A 20092-nucleotide genomic window follows, 5' to 3' on the forward strand; every position below is an offset into this window, starting at 1 on the left:
ACAATAAATAATGCTTCATCATTTTATGAACTCACTGTAAATTTATTTTACCTTTCCTTGTAGATGCAGGTTGTTTCTAATGACTTGCCGCACTTCATCCTCAGTATCTTTCTGTAAACATAACATTGTATCCTTTCAAACGGAAGGTCCAAGCACTGTGTAATTTGTAATTTTGTCATTGCAAAGGCATGGCTTCAGACCAGTGGTGAGGCCAGCCCTATTTTGGGTGGGCTCAAGCCCAGGGGTTATGGGGAATGTTCTGTGGTGATAGAACATGCTCTGAGATTGACAAAAAAGTAAACCTCATGAAAATCGCTTGAGAGATCAGCAAGTAAGGACTTCATTTCAATGTCCGTGCATTGCCTTTGAGGGGAACATTGACCTGCCACGTAGACACATCGGCAGAGGTGGGTGAAGTAGCCAAATATTGTACTCATATTGTTACTTTAGAATAATATGATTCAAGTAACTGTAAAAAGTAGTCATCCAAATATTTACTTGAGTAAGAATAATGTAAAAACCTACTCAAGCGTAATTTGCGAGTAGCTTCTGATTATTATTTGTTTTTAAATCAGAGCATGAACATTAAATAAAATAAACTAATAATATATGGGAGTCGACGCACACCTGTCACCATTTCAATTTTTAATTGCCCAAAAACCAACAACACATACATTGGGCCCTACAGAAACATTATTTGATTTATTCGCTTAAATAACTTTGCTGAACAGACTTATTGATTGTGTGTGCGACACCACAGGGATAGTGCTAATTTTGCCATATCCACTGCCAAAACAACAATAGAAACATCTGCAACTTACCGCAAGGTGTTTTCTCAAGTTAGAAGTAGGCTGAAATATCCAAGTTTGGGCAGTCACAATTTAAGCTTGTTTTTTTTGGAGTCTGTAAAATAATCTTCCCCACAAAATGAGTGATTTTGATTGCCTCGCGAAGGCTATGTGGTCAGGTGACTGCCTTCTGTCGTCTGATTATGAAAAATGAATCATTTTGATTGGCTCGTGAAGGCTACGTCCATAGTCACGTATCAGACTACCTTGCCTTGTGTCGTCTGATTGGTGAATTGGAGTCAAATGACATTAGTGAGGCGGCACGGTGGACGACTGGTTAGAGCGTCTGCTTCACAGTTCTGAGGACCAGGGTTCAATCCCCAGGCCCGCCTGTGTTTGCATGTTCTCCCCGTGCCTGCGTGGGTTTTCTCCGGGCACTCCGGTTTCCGCCCACATCCCAAAAACATGCATGGTAGGTTAATTTGACAACTCTAAATTGCCCGTAGGTGTGACTGTGAGTGCGAATGGTTGTTTGTTTATATGTGCCCTGCAGTTGGCTGGCAACCAGTTCAGGGTGTACCTCGCCTCCTGCCCAATGATAGCTGGGATAGGCTCCAGCGCTCCCGCGATGATTGTGAGGATAAGCGGCTCAGATAATGGATGGATGGATGACATTAGTGATCGAAGTCAAAGATGGAGTCTAATAATGGACCTTTACACGCAAGAATGAATAAATAAAAGTGGCGAACGGCATATCGATCATTGTAACAGAGTAAAAGTATTGCTCCTTCTTCACATAAATACTAAAGTAAAAGTAAAAAGTACGGTGCATTTAAAGTACTCTGACAAGTACAGTTTATGGAAAATGTTACGGAGTAGATGTAGCGCGTTACTACCCAACTGCACATCGGTTAACCAGGTTGCTACAAAGCGCTGGCGTATAGTTTACATATTTATGGTCAGAACCGCTACACACATTTCCAGCTGTATTAACACTTGATTGCTTGATTTACAACCCTGACACAATCAATGAAACAACAGTTGACCACACGGCAATGCTTCAGTGCCTTCTCTTGAATTGCTCTATGTTGTGTGTGAGCACTGACTCGGCAGGGGCTTGTAATGGTGCGTACTGCGTAGCTATTAGCTAATAGGCTAATTAGGCACTTGGAGCTATTAGTAGCAAAGAGTTTTTGACCAGTGTATAGAAGAAGAAGAAGAAGTATCTGATACGATATGAAATGTCTTTGTGAAGTATCGTATGCCAAGCTAGGGGGTGTTCATGTGTGGTGTTTGTAGCAGAAAAAGTTGACATTACCCCGCAAAACCTAAAATCTTACCAATAATATTTTATTTCTAGTCAAAACTAATTATACGTATCACGTAAAAAAAAAAATTGCCAGTGGAGTATATAAAAAAATAAAATAAAAAAAAAATGAACTGAAAACCAAACTTGTCTTATTATTTGAAATAAAAATTTGCTTGAAACAAGTGAAAATTGTCTTAAAACAACAACTTGTTTTTTTAAGACTTTCAGTTTTTGCAGTGTGGATGTTTATTTTCAGTTTTAAAAAAAAAACGCTGGCAGCATCAGGTCACTTTCATTGCCATAACTACATGTGCTAAATCTGGTTAAATACTAGTTTACGACAGAACACCTGATGAAACACTGTTTGCAAATCTTTGCTTTTCAATAGATGGACATACACTATTTTCTTTTTGAAGAACTCAGCCAGTTGCAGGTGAGACTGTAAAAAAATATACATATATACATTTTTGTATGATAATGAGTTTGTCTTTGTTTATTTTTTATGTAATTGTTATACTGTATATACTACATTTCCAAAAGTGTTCAGTCAAAACGTGACCTTATAAACAACTTATATCCTCTTTAATAGAGCTTTATATTAGCCAAAATGTTTTGAAATATTCCTTTCCTCTGAGATGAGATACTCATATTTTATTAATAAGGTTACAAAAGGTCTGTGCTTTTCTGACATTTGGGATAGCCTGTGTTCAATCCCCAAGAGAACGTATGTTGATTTTTAAGCTATTTATGAATTGAAGATGCAATGTTTGTTTTTAAATGAATTACAATCGAAATGCAAGCCATCCATCCATCCATTTTCCTCCGCTTATCCAAGGTCGGGTCCCTCATCAGGGAAGCGTCCGGGAGGCATCCTAAGCAGATCCCCGAGCCACCTCATTTGGCTCCTCTCAATGCGGAGGAGCAGCAGCTCGACTCTGAGCCCCTCCCAGATGACCAAGTTTCTCACCCTATGTCTAAGGGAGAGCCAGGACACCCTGCGGAAGAAACTAATTTCGGCCGCCTGTATCCGCAATCTTGTTCATTTGGTCACAAGCTGTGGTTGACGGGAGGAACATAGATCGACCGGTAAATCAAGAGCTTCGCCTTTTGGCTCAGCTCCTTCTTCACCACGACAGAGTCACTGCAGACGCGGCACCAATCCGCCTGTTGATCTCGACCCTGAGATACTTGAACTCCTCCACTTGGGGCAGGATCTCCTCTCTGACCCGGAGAGGGCACTCCACCCTTTTCCAACTGACGACCATGGCCTCAGATTTGGAGGTGCTGATTTTCATCCCAGCCGCTTCACACTCGGCTGCGAACCGTTCCAGCAAGAGTTAGAGATCATGGCTTGATGAAGACATCAGAACCACGTGATCTGCAAAAGCAGCGACGTGATACTGATGTCACCAAACCGGACCCCCTCTACCCCCTCTATGTGCCTAGAAATTCTGTCCATAACGGGCAGCCTTGGCGGAGTCCAACCCTCACTGGAAACAAACCCAACTTACTTCCGGCAATGCAGACCAAACTCTGACACCGGTCGTACAGGGACCGAACAGCCCCTATCAGGGAGTCCAGTACCCCATTCTCCCAGAGCACCCCCCCCCCTCGCCCCCACAGGACTCCCCGAGGGACACAAAACCACAAAACACATGTAAACTGGTTGGGTGAACTCCCATGCACCTTTGAGAACTCTGCTGAGGGTGTAAACCTGGTCCACTGTTCCACGGCAAGGATGAAAACCGCACAGCTCCTCCTGAATCTGAGATTCGACTTCCTGACGGACCCTCCTCTCCACTGAATAGATCAAATCAGGGAGACTGAGGAGTGTGGTCTCCCTATAGCTGGAACACATACTCGGGTCCCCCTTCTTAAAAAGGTGGACCACCACCCTGGTCTGCCAATCCAGAAGCACTGTCCCCGATGTCAACGCAATGTTGCAGTGTCAGCGGAATTGAGAAGGTCTTTGGAGTATACGGCCCACAGACTCACAATATCCCGAGCTGAGGTCAGCGGCGCAGCGTCCCAACTATACACAGTGTTGATGTTGATCCTGAGACGCCAGATAGTGGAACAGAATTTCCTCGAAGCCGTCCATAAGTCGTTCTCTCACCGAACTCCTCCCATGCCCGTGTTTTTGCCTCAGCGACCACGACAGCTGCGTTCCGCTTGGCCAACCGGTACCCATCAGCTGCCTCTGGAGTCCCACAGGTCAAAAAGGCCTGATAGGACTCCTATGTCAGCTTGACAACATTCCTTAGCGTTGGTGTCCACCAACAGGTTTGGGAATTACTGCCACAAGAGGCACTGATAACCTTACGGCCACAGCTCCGGTCGGCCGCCTCAACTTTGAAGTCACGGAACATGGTCCACTCGGGCTCAAAGTCCCCCGCTTTCCCCGGGAGGTGGGCAAAGTTCTGTCGGAGGTGGGAGTTGAATCTCCTTCTGACAGGGGACTCTGCCAGATGTTCCCAACAGATCCTCACAACACGTATGGGTCTGCCAGGTCGGAGCCAACTCACCACCAGGTGGTGATTGGTTGACAGCTCTGCCCCTCTCTTCAACCGAGTGTCCCAGACATCCGGCAGCAAGTCCAATGACATGACCACAATCTCGATCATCGAACTGCGGCCTAGGGTGGGCACATGTGGAAACCCTTATGAATGAACATGGTGTATGTAATGGACAATCCATGACGAGCAAAGAATTCCAATAACAGAAAACCACTCGGATTCTGGTCGGGGGGCAAGTCCTTCCAATTATGCCCCTCCAGGTCTCACTTTCATTGCCCACGTGAGCTTAGAAGTCCCCCAGCATAAAAAGAGAGTCCCCAGTGGAGTGTTCTCCAGCACCCACTCCCAGGACTCCAAAAAGGGTGGGTACTCTGAATTGCTGTTTGGTGCATAGGCACAAACAACAGTCTGGACCTGTCCCCCCACCGAAAGTGGAGGGAGGGTATTCTCTCGTCCTCTGGGGTAAACCCCAACATACAGGCACTGACCCGGGGGGCAATAAGTATGCCCACACCTACTCAGCGCCTCTCATCGTGGGCAACTCCAGAGTGGAAAAGAGTCCAACCCCTCTCAAGAGGACTTGTACTGGAGCCCAAGCTGTGTGTGAAGATGAGCACGACTATATCTAGTCGGAACTTATCAACCTCATACACCAACTTGGGCTCTTTCCCTGCCAGAGAGGTTACATTCTACTTCCCTAGATCCAGCTTCTACAGCCGGGAATTGGACCGCCATCGGCCGTGACCCAGCTCACTACATACCCAACCCCCTAGGCCCCCTCCCACAGGTCATTTTCTCTTCGGGCTGTGCTCGGCCAGGTCCCATGGGTGTAGTCCCGGCCACCAAGCGCTCGCCGTCAAGCCCCACCTCCAGGCCTGGCTCCAGAGGGTGCCCCAGTGACACGCATTCGGGCAAGGGAAACGTAGGTCTATTTATTTTTACAATCATGAGGGGTCATTTGAGCCATGGTTCCCACCTAGGACCTGTTTGCCATGGGTGACCCTACCAGGGGCATAAAGCACCAGACAACTTAGCTCCTAGGATCACTGGGACACACAAAACCCTCCACCACGATAAGGTGAGAGTTCAGGGAGGGGACAATAGAAATGGGTATTCAAAATAAAAAGCACAGCAAAAAATGGAAAAGTAAAAACTTTCCACTGTGCCTTTATTACCTGGGAGAATCGGTTCTTTGCAAGAGCAATCAGTTCTTTTTCGCCAGGAACACAAATGTTAAGTCCTACAGGTAGGAGTCGCTTCAGAGTTGCCACGATCAGACTGGTCTGCAATGAATATTGGTCTCCCTTTCTCCGCAACTTCTTCCTCTCCTGGAAGGAACCTATTCCCTATGGCAGAGTTTGATAAGAGAGTAACAATATACATACACAATAACAAAATATCGTTTTACCTCTATACACCATTGAATTGTAAGCATAAATCATGATGTAAGTGAAGTATAGCTTTGTCTGTCTCATTTAATTCAGTTTGTGAGGAAATGCCATGTGTATATATATATATATATATATATATATATATATATATATATATATATATATATATATATATATATATATATATATATATATATATATATATATATATATATATATATACAACCCCAATTCCAATGAAGTTGGGACATTGTGTTAAACATAAAAACAGAATACAATGATTTGCAAATCATGTTCAACCTATATTTAATTTAATACACTACAAAGACAAGATATTTAACGTTCAAACTGATAAACGTTATTGTTTTTGGCAAATAATCATTAACTTGGAATTTTATGGCTGCAACACATTCCAAAAAAGCTGGTACAGGTGGCAAAAAAGACTGAGAAATTTGAGGAATGCTCATCAAACACCGGTTTGGAACATCCCACAGGTGAACAGGCGAATTGGGAACAGGTGGGTGCCATGTTTGGGTATAAAAGGAGCTTCCATGAATTGCTCAGTCATTCACAAGCAAAGATGGGGTGAGGTTCACCTCTTTGTGAACAAGTGTGTGAGAAAATAGTCGAACAGTTTAAGGACAATGTTCCTCAATGTACAATTGCAAGGAATTTAGGGATTTCATCATCTACGGTTCATAATATCATTAAAAGGTTCAGAGAATCTAGAAAACCAACATTGAATGCCCGTGAACTTCGATCCCTCAGACTGCATCAAAAACCGACATCAATGCGTAAAGGACATAACCACATGGGTTCAGGAACATAATTCTATGGCTGCAACACGTTCCAAAAAATCTGGGACAGTGTCATGTTTACCACTGTGTTACATCCTTTTCTTTTAACAACATTCAATAAACGTTTGGGAACTGAGGACACTAATTGTTGGAGCTTTGTAGGTGGAATTCTTTCCCATTCTTGCTTGATGTACAGCTTTAGCTCCGTTGTCGTATTTTACGCTTCATAATGCGCCACACATTTTCAATGGGAGACAGGTCTGGACTGCAGGCAGGCCAGTCTAGCACTACGAAGCCACGCTGTTGTAACACATGCAGAATGTGGTTTGGCATTGTATTGCTGAAATAAGCAGGGGCGTCCGTAAAAAAGACGTTGCTTGTATCCTGTTTTTATTTATGTTTAACACAACGTCATAACTTCATTTGAATTGGGGTTGTGTGTATATATATATATATATATATATATATATATACACACAACCTATATATATATATATACACATATACACAGATACATAGTATATACGGATAATTGTTTTATTTTTTTCCTGATATGCCTTCAAATTCAAAATAAGTCTAACCTTCAGTGACATCAGTTAATCCTTCTATATTATTTAGTTATTTTGAAAATGTTGATATATCATACCTTTGACATCTTACACTTGGAATCTGAGATGAGGAAGGACATGTTGTTGATTTCATTCTGAACCACAAAATTCTGTTCCTCTCTCTTAAAGTTCTGTATGTATAAGGGAAAAGGAGACATCTTTTAAGGGAGAGTTGCCTATATTCCTATGTGAGCCAATCATTGTTCATGTTTTCACAGCTTCCTAAATGAATGCCTTACATGAGACTTCGCCCAGAAGATGAAAACTTCTGCCACCATCTGGAACAACACCTCTGCCTCTGGATTAGACTCTTTCAGCCATGTGGCCCTGTCAATATACAGTATTAAGAAATTCTATTAAAGTAGAATTAGGTTTAGATTCCTTCTTAATTAAATAGCAAGAAATATCTATTGTATGTAAATATTATAGTACACTAAATATAATTTACAGTATATTCATTCATGTGTCAGAAACACCAAATGCATTTTACCTGTTGTAGTCAACAAATCTTATTAGAAGGGGATAAAAGGCGTAGAGGTCTCTGACAAGAACAGAGAACTGGTCCATGATGAGAAGCTCAGTTTCTGATATCTCACCCCTCCCCTCTGCCTTCCCTTGTTCCTCATCCGCCAGCACAACAGCTGCTTTCTACATAACATGATTTTAAAAAATGAAATGAAAACAGTTGCAGAAAAATATTTTCCAACTTTCCATGGGGCTTTATATTGAGTGAGTTTTGAGGTGTCTTGTTTGGACCCATAAAATATATAATTTCTGTTTTGTTCATGTTTTCTGCCAAGGCCGTGCAAAAAGTGAGTCATTCATTGGAATATACAGTACATAAACAGCAATTCCAATGTTGCCTTTGCATCGCCTCGTGCTCGTGTACCACATGAAATCAATATATCCAAATCTTTACTTTCACCAAAGCACTACTCACTTTTCTGAGTTTCTTCATGAGAGGCAGAAAGTGGGTCTTGAGCAACTGCGATTTGGCCTTGCTGATGATTGGTTGTGAAAACACTTTCAAGGAAAAAGAGAGGGGTTATTTATCAACAAGTTTATCTGAATCCTGGGACGTATTTCAGAAAGCAGGTAATGAAAGAACGCTGTGTAAGTTAACCCTGAACCTAACATGTTCGCTGGCAAGTTTGCATGCTAAAGCCTTACTGAAGCATACGAAGCTTGTCCATTTCGCCATGATCCCATTGATATTGAGGCATAATTCATTACATTTTTTGAACGTATCTTATCTTGAGCGAAGCAAAAAACAAAAACTAAAAAAAGTTACAGTGTGTCCACAGGTGGTAAAAGTCACCCAAGCAGTTAAACACCTGTTAACTCCCATGGTGGTAGTCCATGGGCACAAACCTCTCAGCAAATCAAAGCCAAATTCCGCAGGATTGCATGTCACTGATGTAGAAATCATTCATCTGAACTCATATTCTTTTTAGTCAATTATGTTAGACAGGGGGGGCACGGTGGCCGACTGGTTAGAGCATCAGCCTCACAGTTCTGAGGTGCAGGGTTCAATCCCCGTCCCCGCCTGTGTGGAGTTTGCATGTTCTCCCCGTGCCTGCGTGGGTTTTCTCCGGGCACTCCGGTTTCCTCGCACATCCCAAAAACATGCATTAATTGGAGACTCTAAATTGCCCGTAGGCATGACTGTGAGTGCGAATGGTTGTTTGTTTCTATGTGCCCTGTGATTGGCTGGCAACCAGTTCAGGGTGTACCCCGCCTCCTGCCCGATGACAGCTGGGATTGGCTCCAGCACGCCCGCGACCCTAGTGAGGAGAAGCGGCTCAGAAAATGGATGGATGGATGGATGGATGATAGACAGGTTGCTGCTCAGACTGGGGTCATTGTCATTTAGGGGTGGTCAAAGCCAGGTACATGTGGTCAGGGGAGGCCAGGGAGGCAGAGCCTCACCTGCATGTGAAGAGTAAGAAAACAAAAAATAATTATGATTTGGCCCTCATAAAACTGTTTTCAATTTTATCTGGTCTGTGCTTTGTATTGATTTTCTATTTGAATCCTGTAATGTCCATTATTGTGGCATGGTGACCAACTGGTTAGCACATCTGCCTCACAGTTCTGAGGACCGGGGTTCAAATCTTCTTGTGTGGAGTTCACATGTTCTCCCTGTGCTTGTGTGGGTTTTCTCCGGGTACTCCAGATTCCCAAAACATGCATGGTAGGTAAATTGAAGACTCTGGGCTCTATATTTGTAGACCTCGCAACGTGTGCCAGAGTGCAAATGGAACCCATTTTAATATTTGTGCCACCGCAACACTCGCTGTGCGTGTTGGCCTATTTTGGCAGACAGGTCTGTGCCAAGCTGCTTCAGAGCAGCAAAGGTGTGCCGTTGGAAATGCACTTGGCAGAGTGGTATTATGGTGTGAAAAATTCGGTCTAAATTTAGACCTATATCATAATGTGATTTTGGTTAATCTGATTAGTGAATATGCATGCATAAAGACATGCAAGCGCTCCTCAGACGTGTCCGGTGGATGACATTTATTTCAAAAGTGGGCATCCTGTCATGAACTGCCCTGCAGTACCGTTGTTGGAGGCTGGATGGTGCTTTGCGCCCTCTCTTTCCCCTCCCCTCTCTCTTTCAGCACCTTACTCAAGCCGCGCACCTGTCACCCATCAGCCCTTGTCATCACCTGCATATAAACCTGCCTATTCCCGGAAATCCTCGCCAAAGTATTGCAGCTTCTTCAAGCGGTACCACGGCTCACCTGTCTCAAGTAAGCCAACCTATTCCTCGATCCCTTTTTTGACTCCTGTGTCTCTCCTCGTTCTCAGTGTTCCCCCGTGTTCGTTATCCACGTCATTCCTGTCGCCAAGCCAGCTGCCTGTCCTCTCCACTGACTGCCAATGCACCTAGGACCACCTCCATACCTTCCACAATAAACTGTAATCTATCTGCCTCCGCCTGCTGTTGGGTCCAGCTCCACTCCGTACGTAACAGAATACTTTGGCCATCATGGACCCAGAAACCACGGAGGCGCTCAAGAACGCACTCACCCTCCAAGGCGTCCAAATAGGATGTCAGAACAAGACATTGCAAGAAATCATAGAAACTCGACACTCACTTTCACAACAGGTCTCCCTCCTTTCTCAAAAGATGCAATCCATTCACCTCCCTGTAAGTACCCATTCTGAGTCCGCAGTCTCAGAATGTCCTCCTCCGCGGCTAAGCAGCTAAATGGTCCACTTCCTTATGGCACAACTACTCCCCCGGTACTCCATTCATTCGATTCCTTTTCCTCTGAATTCCATGAAGTATTCGATCACCCCGTTCAGGGCAAAGAAGCCAACCGTCGCCTCCTCACGCTCACTCAGGGCGCTAAATCCGTAGCTGAATATTCAATTGAGTTCCATATATTTGCGGGTGGCATGACGCTGCACTTAGGGGGATTTTTCGGACGTCCTCTCAGAACAATTCAAACATGAGCTTGCGGTCCGGGAGGAGCCCTCCTCTCTTGAGGATCTCATCGCCCTTTCCATCCTTCTGGATAACAGACTGCGAGAGGGAGCCCGAGAGAGGGGGCTCCACTGTCCTCTCCACTGCATTCCGCCTGTCCACGCCACTGCCTGCCAACACACCTCGGACCACCTCCATATTTTCCATAATAAACTGTTCATCATAATCTATCTGCCTCCGCCTGGTCTTGGGTCCAGCTCCACTCCATATGTGACACATCCAAACCTCTTAATCATTGTAGAAATCCATCCATCCATCCATTTTCTAAGCCGCTTCTCCTCACAAGGGTCGCGGGCGTGCTGGAGCCTATCCCAGCTATCATCGGGCAGGAGGCGGAGTACACCCTGAACTGGTTGCCAGCCAATCGCAGAGCAACATACAAACAAACAACCATTTGCACTCACATTCACACCTACGGGCAATTTAGAGTTGTCAAATAACCTACCATGCATGTTCTTTGGGAAGTGGGAGGAAACCGGAGTGCCCGGAGAAAACCCACGCAGGCACGGGGAGATCATGCAAACTCAACACAGGTGAGGCCGGGGATTGAACCCTTGGTCCTCAGAACTGGTCCTCAGAACTGTTAGGCAGACGCTCTAACCAGTCGTCCACCATGCTGCCATTGTAGAAATCAGTTATTTGAATGCATTATTATTTATATCATCATTACTGTACTTACTACCAGCGCGCCACTATGGGGGTCAAGGGTGTGCGGTGTGGGTACGGGGGTGGAAACAAATGATCGTCGGAGATATAAATCAATGAGGTCCGCGGATACATTTCGTTCGCTAGCGATTTTACGCCAGCTCATTCTGTTTTTAATAAGGAAATACCACTAATGACCATTGGTCTTGTCTCGCACGGTTTGCTGAGACCTCTTCTGCATATAAAACATCATCATATGCGAAACTACAGGTATTTGCACTGCTTGTAAAGGCTATGCAATGACCCGCTTCGATTAGAGAGGATTGAAGTCGGCAGTTGTGACGCCACACAAGCGCAGTTGTCCCATTTTACGTGCCCGGTGGCGTTGCCACCTTTTTTTCTGGCCAACCCCCTGGCTTCTGGCCAACCCCCTGGATAGTTTCAGGCCAACGTAGGTGAATTTTAATGTCCCTTTGTCATTGTCAGCTGTAATGTTAGTTTAATCAATAAAAACATTTTAATCTGTCGTCTTTCATGTTCTGCTTTGAACATTCGTTCTGCACACTGTTAATTTAAACCGGTCATAAAGTGTCGCATGAGCAAAAAGGTGTGGACTCTGACCACACAGCACACATACCGGTCCCCGCTCGGCTGGCAAATACCGTGTTGTGTAGGTGGGAACTTATTGGTCTTAGCACAATGGCTGCACAAATTGTTCACAGCTGTATACATCAAAACACCAGCACGCCATACGCCACCAGCATTTTTTCAGTAAGTTATCATTTTAATTAAATTGGCAGGAAATGTCAATGTTGCCACTTGCCACAGGTGATGAAGTAGGGTGTTACTGTCGGAACAAACTGAGTTTGCCAGGAGGAGCCCGCTGCCACCTTTACACACGTATTAAAGGTAACTCAACTCTTGTTGTGATTTTCACGGACGAATACTACAGTCGGTGTCTATCTGATTTACTACCCAGCAATGTTTTGTGATAATTCTTTAATTATGTAAATAGTTGGCCTTTCTTTTCTACCGTTATTTCACAGATTGTTTTAACCCGACTTTAACTTACACAGTGAGATGAGATATTGAAGTGAAGTTTCCCCCCCCCCTTTTTTCCCCCTGCATGGACATTCATTCATTTATTCATCTTCCGTTCCACTTATCTTCACTCGCTATCCCAGCTATCTTCGCGCGAGAGGCGGGGTACACCCTGAACTGGTCGCCAGCCAATCGCAGGGCACACAGAAACAAACAACCATTCGCACTCACAGTCAAACCTACGGGCAATTTAGAGTCTTCAATCAACCACCATGCATGTTTTTGGGATGTGGAAGGAACCTGGAGTGCCCGGAGAAACCCCACGCAGGCACGGGGAGAACATGGAAACTCCACACAGGCGGGGGCCGGGATTTGAACCCCGGTCCTCAGAACTGTGAGGCAGATGTGCTAACTAGTCGTCCACGGTGCCGCCACAAAATATACAATAAAATAAAAATCAAATGCAAATAAGGCAAGCAGAAGTTTTATCCTAAATCTTTTGTAAATTAAAAAAAAAAAACATTCTAGTTGACCTGCAGTTTAACATGAGGGTTTGAAACAATCACACATAAACAGCCACAAAGATGTACACTCAGTGTGTCATCAGGATTACCAGCTAGCCTTTTCATCCAGGCTCCCTCATCTATCCCTAAATTGTTGTAGATGATCTTCAAGATGTTTCCGAGTAATATGTTCATATGTTCAGAGGTCACAGATGTACAGCAACTGTCAGCCTGGTTTGGGTTGTTCTCCGGCCCGTGTTCCCACCAGTGAGACATGTAGCTGCACAAAACTGGTAAAACCACCTGTGTAAATACAAATATTTAAAAAACAATCTGAAGAGTGTACCACCAGAGGGTACATTTTCTCAATAAAACGTCTTGAATAATCGATACACTGGTTGGCGTCCTACTGAAGGCCACTTATTAGAAAAATATATGATGACATACTGTACCTCCATGACATGTGGCATTTGAGTATATTTCATGCCAGACTCTGCCACCTCGATGATCTCTTCCAGAGACCTCTCCAGATTTGGAATCATTGGACAAACCTCTACGACCTGGCTGGGCAGACCAAGAGCTGGAATAGAATATTTTTTTAAATACATACAAAAAAAATTAACAGTAAAATATTTTAATAATATACAAGAACATTTTTTGTAGTTGTCTTTTTTAAGGTGGGCCCAAACTGCCACACGAACCACTCTTAAAAAAGAGTGAACTAACTACGGCAAATGCCTGATGACTAATAAACCGTACATGGGTTTAAAAAAATAATGTTTGAACAGTTTCCTTTACAGTTTGTAAAAGCTGTTTTTCTTTCTCCTTTACACTACCGATATATTTGTCAACTTAATGATCAAAATCAATCAGTGTGAAATTGTTATTATTTTTATGTATCAAGTACAAAAACACTGTTACAAGGAGTGCTACAGAGTTGCACTTTGAACATTCAGATTCATCATACTCTGTTACTCAAACGTTTGGATCGGATGGTGTGTTGTGAAGTCATATGGTGGCAATTAGCACGAGGCCAAAAAGAGAAGACATTCAGCCAAAAAATGAAAACAAAAATCGAACAATTAGACCAGTTTGTATACAAAATAAGTTAGGTGTACTCGCGACCACATAGTCTAATGCCTATGTGCGATACTTTTGCCATTTCAAAAAATTCGGAATTAAAAAAACGGGCACTTTTGAAACTTATTTTAGTGCTGGAAGCAGTGATTTTGCGCGAAGCTGAGTGACTGTCTACTGACCACATTCATGGATATTTAGTGTCTTGTTTTAACCAAATTAAATTCAAAAAACAAAACAAAATTTGCTGTAGAGTTGACAGTTTTTTTTATATGATTGAAGAGATTATTAGTAACTATAAAGTTTCTGAAATTTGGAGAATGCAAGTGGTTCACAGGGTGGCGAGAATGAGCTGAACAAGTAGAAGTAGAAAAGGTGCAAATCAGTTGAGAAATACTTCAGCTAAATTGGTAAAAAAAAAAAATAATATTTTGAATATTTGTGAAATTTGGAACTTAGCACATCTGCCTCACAGTTCTGCCTGTGTTTAGTTTGCATGTTCTCCCCGTGCCCGCGTGAGTTTTCTCCGGGCACTCCGGTTTCCTCCGGTTTGGTAATGTGAAAAATTGGAATGGTTTCAATCAATTAAGAAATGTTGAAGCAGGAGCCAACAATGTAGAATGTCTTAATAAGGGATATATGTGGGTATTTTACAATGGTAAAATGTGAAATTTGGGCGAAAAATTGGAATTTTGAAAATGTGTATGCGGATGTGGAAAATGTCATAAATATTTTGGAGTTGGAATGATTTGAATCAGTAAATAAATGTTGAAACAGAGGGGAATCGTGTAGAATCTTTTAAGGTGGGAAAAGTGTTGGTATTTTAAAATGTGGTAAAATGTGAAATGTGGGTGGAAAATGTGGAATGTAGGTAATGCGGAATGTGAAAAATATGTGGAATGGTTTGAATGGGTCAAGAAATGTGGAAGCAAGGGGGGACAAGGTAAAATTGTGTGGAATGTGGGAAATGTGGGTATTTTAACATGGTAAAATGTGGGTGAAAAATGTGGAAAGTGGGTAATGCGGAATGTGAAAAATATGTTGTTTGAATGGTTTTAATGGGTCAAGAAATGTGGAAGCAGGGGGAACAAGGTAAAATTGAGTGGAATGTGGGAAATGTGGGTATTTTAAAATAGTAAAATGTGAAAATGTGGTATGTGGTTAATGTGGAATGTGGGAAATGTGAAATACGTGTCGTAGTTGGAATGGTTTGAATGGGTCAAGAAATATGGAAGCAGGGGGGAACAAGGTAGAATAGAGTGGAATGTGTGGAAATGTGGGTATTTTAACATGATAAGATGTGAAATGTGGGTGAAAATGTGGAATGTGAGTAATGTGGAATGTGGGGAATGTGGGAATGTGTTTTGTTAAAGTTCTGAATGAGCTGAATGTATTAAATGTGGAATGGGAATTATGTGGAACTATTTTGTTGAACGTCTCATTGGGAATGAATGCCAATTTTTTGGGGTGTGAAATGTGGTATTGTGGGAAATGTGGGTAATATTTCAATGAAGAAAAAGATAAGCCTGCGAGGCGTGAATTTTTGGAATATGCTGAAGTTGGCACAGTGCGAATCGGATGAAAAATGTGGAAGGAGTAGCACACTGAAAAAGTGAGGAGAGCAAAATGTAATAAGGTTTTGGGTGAATAATAACATGTGTGAATGCAGAGCATCGTCAGCCAATCGCAGGCTTTCAGCATTCACACAATAATAATAATAATAATAATAATAGGCAGCACGGTGGACGACTGGTTAGAGCGTCTGCCTCACAGTTCTGAGGACCGGGGTTCAATCAATGTGTGGAGTTTGCATGTTCTCCCCGTGCCTGGGTGGCTTTTCTCCGGGCACTCCGGTTTCCTCCCACATCCCAAAAACATGCGTGATAGGTTGATTGAGGACTCTAAATTGCCCGTGGGTGTGAATGTGAGTGCGAATGGTTGTTTGTTTATGTGTGCCCTGCGATTGGTGGGCAACCAGTTCAGGGTGTACCCCGCCTCCTGCCCGAAGATAGCTGGGATAGGCTCCAGCACTCCCACGACCCTAGTGAGGATAAGCGGCTCAGAAAATGAATGGGTGGATAATGATAATAATAACTATATTATTATTATTATTATTAAGAATAGGAATAACGTATTCATGCTTTTCAGCATTCACACAATAATAATAAAAATAAAGAATAGGAATAACATACACATGAATGCTTTATAGCATTCACAAAATTACTATTTACAGTACATGCATACGTGATTAAGTGTACACAAACATCGTCTATTTTTTCCAGAATGACTTCTTTTTATGTCATGAAATGGTGAGTAGATCAAAAGGAGGATGAACAAGAACTCAGAACTCAGAACTGACTTAAAAAAACGACGTATGGCGCTGCATTATCCCTATGTCCCTCTGAGCCATTGCATGAATTGCAAATTAAGGATACATCTCTATACTGTTGTTTTGTTTTGTTTTTCAGCAAAACTGTACCATTTCTGTCTTCAGCACTTTTGCTGTTGTAGAGTGAGAAGTTGTTGAACTTGTTGATGTGAGGTTCAAGGAAGGCAACAGGGAAGGCTGTTGAGAAAGCAGCCAAACATTTTCCTAATGCTGGGCGATGTCTGGAGAAGACAGGGTTAAATGGAAAATTATGCATAATACATCAATGAATTGCTAAAAAAGTATGAGCAGTTGTCCAACAAGCACACTCTTACTTACTTACTACTGCTGTCATATACTTCCCTGCAGCGCCATTATTGGACCCGGGAGGGCGCTTTGTGTCCTCTCTCTCCTCCCTCCCCTCTCTGTTTTAAGCACCTGTTTTATATAAGCCTGCCTGTGCCCGGAAATCCTCGCCTAAGTATTGCAACCTCTCCTAGCGGTGCTATGGCCCACCTTATATCAAGTAAGCTATACTGTTCCTTGTTTCCCTTGTTAATTCTTGTGTCTCCTCGTTCCCAGTGCTCCCCTGTGTTCCTGACCCACATCATTCCTGCCACCAAGCCAGCCGCCTGTTCTGTCCACTGCCTGCCACCTGTCCGCCCCGCCGCCTGCCAACACATCCAGGACCACCTCCATAACCTTTCCTTGATAAACTGTTCATCATTTTACATCTGCCTCCACCTGCTCTTTGGTCCAGCTACTCCCCACACGTGACAGAATACTTAGGCCACTGTGGACCCAGCAACTCCGGAGGCTCTGAAGAATGCACTAACCCTCCAAGGCGCCCACATTGGGCGTCAGGACAAAAACCTGCAAGAAATCACCGAAATGCTCCACTCCCTTTCGCAACACGTCTCCCTCCTTTCCCAACAGATGCAATCCATTCAACGCCCTGGAAGTACTCCTGCCGAGCCCGCAGCCACCCCGCTTCCCGTACAAAGAACCTCATGTCCCTCCACCCGAGCCCTACTCCGGGGACCTAAGTGTTTATTCTTAATTACTCACTCGTATTCAATCTCTAACCGTACAGTTATCCCACCAAATGTTCCAAAGTAGCATATGTCACTAACCTCCTTTGCGGCAAATCAGTAAAATGGTCCACTTCATTATGGCAACACTCTCCGGTACATCATTCTCTCGATTCTTTTTCTGCCAAACTCCGCAAAGAATTGGATCACCCAGTTCAGGGCAAAGAAGCCACCCGTCGCCTCCTCACGCTCACGCAGGGTGCTAAATATGCAGTGGAATATTCCATTGAGTTCCGGATATTGGCAGGTGAATGCGAGTGGGACGACGTGGCGCTTAGGGGGATTTTTTCAAATGGCCTCTCCGACCAACTCAAGGATGAGCTAGTGGTCCGGGACGAGCCCTCCTCTCTCGAGGATCTCATCTCCCTTTCCATTCGGCTTGATAACCGACTGCGAGAGAGAGCACAAGAGAGGAGGGTCCGCGTATGTAAGAATTCTCCCACTCAGAGCACCACGGCGTCGGCTTCTCACCCACCTCCCGCACCGTCTCCCGCACTTCCGTCACTCGATGTAGCTACCACGGAGCCCATGCAAATTGGTAAAACGCGTCTGGACCCACAGGAGCGTCAGCGTCGAGTCATTCAGAGGCTGTGTATCTACTGCGGTCAATCCGTTCACTTTATTTCCTCCTGCCCCCTCCAATCAAAAGACAAGGCTCACCGCGACCCGAGAGCGTCGTGGTGAGCCAAACCTCAAGCTCTCCCTCTCGCATGACCGTTCCCGCTTGCATTATAGTTTCTGCTCAGAACACCCCCATTACTGCCCTTATAGATTCCAGTGCCAATGACAACTTCATTCATGAAGCAATAATTCACGAGCTCCAAATCCCTCTCCAACCACTTCCGTCCCCGAAGAAAGTCACAGCCCTGGATGGCCGAATCATCTCCCCCGTTACCCACCAAACAGTGCCATTCACCTTGCTCATTTCGGGTAATCACCGTGAGAACATCTCACTTTTTGTTATCCCTTCCCCTGATACCCCATTAGGCCTCGGAATTCCCTGGCTCAAAAATCACAACCCCACCATAGACTGGACACACTTAGCCATCACCGGATGGAGCCCTCACTGCCACTCACATTGCCTGCTCTCAGCTATACCGCCCTCTGATAAATCGCCACCCTCTTCCACGCCCGTCGACCTCTCCCGAGTCCCTGAAGAATACCATGATCTCTCTCCGGTGTTCAGCAAAGACCTGGCCATTTCTTCACTCCCACCACCCGCAAAGAACTGCAACGTTTCCGTGGATTCACCAATTCCTACCGTCGATTCATCCGTAATTACAGGAAGGTCGCAATTCCCCTCACTAGCCTCACATCCACCAGCTCCCCCTTTCAGTGGACCCCGGTAGCATCCCAAGCATTTAGTCAACTCAAGACCCTGTTCAACAATGCGCCCATTCTTCGCCCCCTCCCTCCAGTTAGTGGTGGAGGTTGACGCCTCGGACATGGAGGCAGGGGCTGTCCTCTCGCAGCGGGACCCCACGACCCAGAAACTTCACCCCTGTGCCTTTTTTTTCCGTCGTCTGTCCCCTGCCGAGAGGAAATACGACGTCGGCAACCGAGAGCTATTGGCCATTGTATGGGCCTTGGAAGAGTGGAGGCACTGGCTGGAGGGGACTGAACTACCATTCATCATTTGGACAGACCACAAGAATCTCTCTTACCTCCTTTCTGCCAAACGCCTTAACCCTCGACAACTTCGCTGGGCTCTCTTCTTGAGCAGGTTTAATTTATGTCTCTCCTTCCGTCCTGGCTCCAAAAACTGCAAACCAGATGCCCTGTCTCGACTTTACTCACCCCCCTCCAGCCCATCCTTCCTACCTCATGCTTCGTTGGAGCAGCCACTTGGCAGACCGGATCCCAAGACCAGGCCTCCAAACCGCCTGTTCGTACCCGATTCCGCCCGCTCCAACGTCCTTCAGTGGGCCCACAACTCCAAACTCACCTGTCATCCTGGCATCACCCGCACCATTCAATTCATCCGGCAGCACTTCTGGTAGCCCAGCCTTGTTCAAGACACCCGGGAGTTCGTCCAAGCCTGCTCCGTCTGTGCCCGAGGGAAGTCTTCACACCTGCTCCCAGCTGGGCTGCTGCGTCCATTGCCTATCCCGAACCGCCCTTGGTCCATATCCCTCTGGACTTTGTTTCCGATCTAGCTCCTTCTGAACGTAAGTCTATCATTCTCACTATTGTCGATCGCTTTCCCAAATCCGTCCATTATGTACCCGTCCCCAAACTACCATCCGCCTTCGATACTGCCAACCTCCTTGTCCAGCATGTCTTTAGACTCCACTGTATTCCCATTGATGTTGTCTTTGACAGAGGTCATCAGCTCTCATTCCTGGTATGGAAGGAATTCTGAAAAGCAGTGGGCGCAGCAGCCAGCTTGTCATCAGGATATTATCCGCAGACCAACGGCCAGACGGAGCGGGCAAACCAATCCCTTGAATCTGCCTTCCGTTGTG

At 44.6% G+C, this 20092-nt stretch overlaps 1 protein-coding gene across 2 annotated transcripts in view; it reads right to left on the minus strand.

The window, feature by feature from the left end:
• ryr2a (ryanodine receptor 2a (cardiac)) overlaps positions 1–20092 on the minus strand; it is a 355011-nt gene that overhangs the window by 103470 nt on the left and 231449 nt on the right. For both annotated transcript variants that reach the window (XM_061705277.1, XM_061705276.1), the window contains exons 70-78: positions 16648–16778; positions 13544–13671; positions 13202–13394; positions 8350–8432; positions 7900–8057; positions 7649–7736; positions 7448–7540; positions 5789–5959; positions 52–111 (exon numbers count right to left, since the gene is read on the minus strand). In XM_061705277.1, the coding sequence (XP_061561261.1) occupies positions 52–111; positions 5789–5959; positions 7448–7540; positions 7649–7736; positions 7900–8057; positions 8350–8432; positions 13202–13394; positions 13544–13671; positions 16648–16778 (1105 nt within the window). The remainder of the gene's footprint in view (positions 1–51; positions 112–5788; positions 5960–7447; positions 7541–7648; positions 7737–7899; positions 8058–8349; positions 8433–13201; positions 13395–13543; positions 13672–16647; positions 16779–20092) is intronic.

The sequence above is a fragment of the Phycodurus eques genome, chromosome 19 (assembly GCF_024500275.1).
Source record: "Phycodurus eques isolate BA_2022a chromosome 19, UOR_Pequ_1.1, whole genome shotgun sequence".
NCBI classification, from domain to species: Eukaryota; Metazoa; Chordata; class Actinopteri; order Syngnathiformes; family Syngnathidae; genus Phycodurus; species Phycodurus eques.